At 37.2% G+C, this 3,547-nt stretch overlaps 1 protein-coding gene across 1 annotated transcript; it reads left to right on the top strand.

Moving 5' to 3' along the window:
• Positions 1 to 1,721: 1,721 nt before the first annotated feature.
• LOC137635920 (uncharacterized) lies at positions 1,722 to 2,552 on the top strand. The gene has a single exon (XM_068368361.1). The coding sequence runs from the start codon at positions 1,722 to 1,724 to the stop codon at positions 2,550 to 2,552; it is 831 nt and encodes a 276-aa protein (XP_068224462.1).
• The last annotated feature ends 995 nt before the right edge of the window (positions 2,553 to 3,547 follow it).

Below are 3,547 nucleotides of genomic sequence, written 5' to 3'. Positions count from 1 at the left end.
ACAGTAGAAGTAAGATACTTCCAGTAGGAGGGAGACTACAGCTATTTAGGGATCACTGGACCTTTGATCCATGGGCCCACAGTCTAATTAAAAATGGACTAGGTTGGAGCTGGAGCAGTCCTCCACCTCAATTCCCTCAATTCTTCCAACACTCATCCCCCGTTCTGGAAGAATATGTCCGAGAACTCTTAGACAAAAGAGTAATCCGGAAAGTTAAGTCCATAAAATTCCAAGGAAGGCTGTTTTGTGTTCCAAAGAAGGACTCAGAAAAACTCAGAGTCATTCTAGACTTGTTGCCACTCAACAAGTTCACAGTGAACTACAAGTTCAGAATGCTCACGCTTCAACACATAAGGACCCTACTGCCCAGAAGGGCATATACTGTCTCTATAGACTTGTCTGACGCTTATTGGCACGTTCCAATTAATCGTCACCTCTCCTCCTACCTAGGCTTCAAGTTACATAGAAAACTTTACGCCTTCAGAGCCATGCCTTTCGGGCTAAACATAGCCCCAAGGACTTTCACGAAGCTCGCGAACGCAGCTGTCCATCAATTACGCCTAAAGGGGGTCCAAGTAGTAGCCTACTTAGACGACTGGCTGGTGTGGGCAGCATCCAGGACAGAATGCATGCAAGCTTCTAAGATAGTGATCCAGTTCCTGGAACATCTGGGATTCAAGATCAACATCAAAAAGTCTCGACTTTCTCCAGCTCAAAAATTTCAGTGGTTGGGAATCCATTGGAATTTGGAGTCACATCGACTTTCTATTCCTGGTAAGAAGAGGAAAGAAATAGAAGGATCTGTCAAGAGACTATTGAAATCCAAACGGATATCAAGACGCGAACAGGAGAGAGTGCTGGGCTCTCTACAGTTTGCTTCGATAACAAATCCAGTGCTAAGAGCACAGCTTAAGGATGCAATAGTAGTCTGGAGAAAATACGCATCAAACGCACAAAGAGATCTAATAAGACCACCATCGACTCGACTGCGAACGTTTCTCAAGCCGTGGTCCAATGCCAAGCAATTGAAGAAATCAATACTTCTTCAACCTCCTCTCCCGTCAGTAACTATCCACACAGACGCTTCAAAGGAAGGCTGGGGAGGTCACTCTCATCATATGAAAGTCCAAGGAGCTTGGTCCAACCTTTTCAAGTCATTTTACATCAACTTTCTAGAAGCCATGGCAGTACTTCTGACACTAAAGAAAGTTTCTCCTCGCCACTCGACCCACATAAGACTGGTTCTAGATATGAAGGTGGTATTGAGAGGGTCTAGGCGGATTTGTCTAAAACAATTTGTCTAAAATATAATTTGTCTAAATCAATTCGTCTAGACCAATTCGTCTAAAACAATTTGTCTAAAGTACAATTTGTCTAATAACAAGATGTCTAAAATACAATTTGTCTAAAATAAAATAAAAATAAAAAAATGATCAAACTAATCAAATCAAATAAACGAAAATTGAAAAAGGTGAATAAAAAAAAGTTATTTACAGAACTGTAATGATTGTTTTGAAAGGGAAACAATCTTTCCTGAATTTCTATCGTTTCTTATCATTTTACTTCAAAACCATGGCCGTTTACTAAAATTAGTCGTTTACTGTAATTATAACTGCTGTTCTCTTAAAAACACATATGGAAAAAAATCCTTCTTCATTTTACATAAACAAAACAAGTTCTTATTATGGTAATATTCAAACTGGTTACACCTATAGCCCAAAATGCCTCTTGAATTCATCGAATCGGAAAATGGACGTAAGAAATTAGTTGAGAATGTATTTACATTTTACAAAAATGGTGAAAATGACGAACGAGTTTATTGGAAGTGTGGTAAATATCCAATAACAAAATGCCGCGCTCGTATAATTACGGCAAATGATCACATAGTGAAATCATTTACAAATCACAATCATGTATTAGATGTGGCCGAAAGTGCAGCAAAGGAAATTGTGACAAAAATACGTCATCTGGCTAAGACAACACAAGACGCACCCAGATCAGTTTTATCTAATGTGCTCGAAGATTGCGATCAAGCTGTTGCTCCAAAACTTTCCAAGGTGCAAAGTATGAAGAGAACTATAAGATCTATAAGACAACAAACCCTCGCTGTACCAGCCCTACCATCAACATGCAGTGAAATCGTTTTTCCACCCGATCTAACCATAGCTCTTAAAGGTGATCAGTTTCTGATGTATGACTCGGGACCGGTTGAAAAGCGTAAAGTCATATTTGCAACCAAACGGAATTTACAGTGTTTATCAAAAAGTAGTCATTGGTATGCTGACGGAACATTTAAAACTGTACCTTTCCTATTTCATCAGTTAAATACATTTCATGGACTAAAACAGAAAGTGTCGTTGCCACTTCTTTTTGCATTATTGCCAGATAAAACAGAAGAAACTTATATAGATTTTTTACAGCAGTTAAAGAAGCTTGAACCTTTGTGCGCACCACTATCAATAACGATCGATTTTGAGAAAGCTATGATGAAAGCGTGTCTGAAGGAATTTCCAAATACAGAACAAAATGGTTGCTTTTTTCACCTCAGCTAATGTATTTTCCGTGCAATACAAAATAATGGCCTAAAACGAAAATATGAAACAGAAACCAGTTTTGCTCTACAGATGAGGATGCTACCAGCATTGGCATTCGTACGCATAGGTAGCGTAATAGGCGCGTTTGAATTATTGTGTGATAACAACACCTTCCCCCATGAAGCACAGGATGTCCTTGATTATTTTGAAGACACCTGGATTGGGAGGCCTAATAGACGGTACGGTCGACGTCCACCTCTTTTTCCACATGATATGTGGAATATGTATTCTAGAGTGCATAATAATCTTCCTAAAACGAACAATGCCGTCGAAGCATGGCATCGTGGATTCGAAACTGAAGTAGGTGTACATCACCCCAATCTATGGAAGTTCATCAACTGTTTAAAAAAAGAGCAAAGTTTAAATGAGGTACGAATTGAGCAATATGTTGCAGGGATGGAGCCAGAACCACCAAGGAAGCGCTATCAAGATTGGGCAAAACGTCTAAATAGTCTTGTTCAAACTTTTGATCAAAATAATAATATTGATTACATACGTGGTATTGCCCACAATCTTTCTTTTTAACAATAAAAGTAGTTTTTTTTCAAAATTATATTCTTTTAATAAAACCTTTATTAATTTTTTATGTATTAAATTCTACATTTTAATTTTCTATATGAATGTATTTTATTAATTTTAGGCTAGGCTACCTGTTTAGTTTTTTTTTTTTTTTCTGTAATTTCATCCTTTATGTAATTCTGCATTTAATAAATATATTGCTTCATTTTATTTTACTTTATTCTATTTACCGTAATTTTCATTACCTCGTTCACACTTTGAACTACCATTCCCCATTATTATTAAAAAAAAGGAAAGCGTAAATAGTATCTTTTGAGAAAAAATAAACAAGAAACCAGTTATTCTAAGTTCTTTCTAGAAATAATGATCTCAAATCCTCCTAATTGCCACTTTAGGGTGTGGAGTTGATGAGTTCCTGAAGTTTTTTATTTTAG

The sequence above is a fragment of the Palaemon carinicauda genome, unplaced genomic scaffold (assembly GCF_036898095.1).
Source record: "Palaemon carinicauda isolate YSFRI2023 unplaced genomic scaffold, ASM3689809v2 scaffold199, whole genome shotgun sequence".
In the NCBI taxonomy this organism is placed as follows: domain Eukaryota; kingdom Metazoa; phylum Arthropoda; class Malacostraca; order Decapoda; family Palaemonidae; genus Palaemon; species Palaemon carinicauda.
This window is presented reverse-complemented; position numbering and strand designations above follow the sequence as displayed.

What these genes read in the sequence shown, in the direction of transcription:
- LOC137635920 (XM_068368361.1), top strand. Translation starts at nt 1,722, where the DNA reads ATGCCTCTTGAATTCATCGAATCGGAAAATGGACGTAAGAAATTAGTT.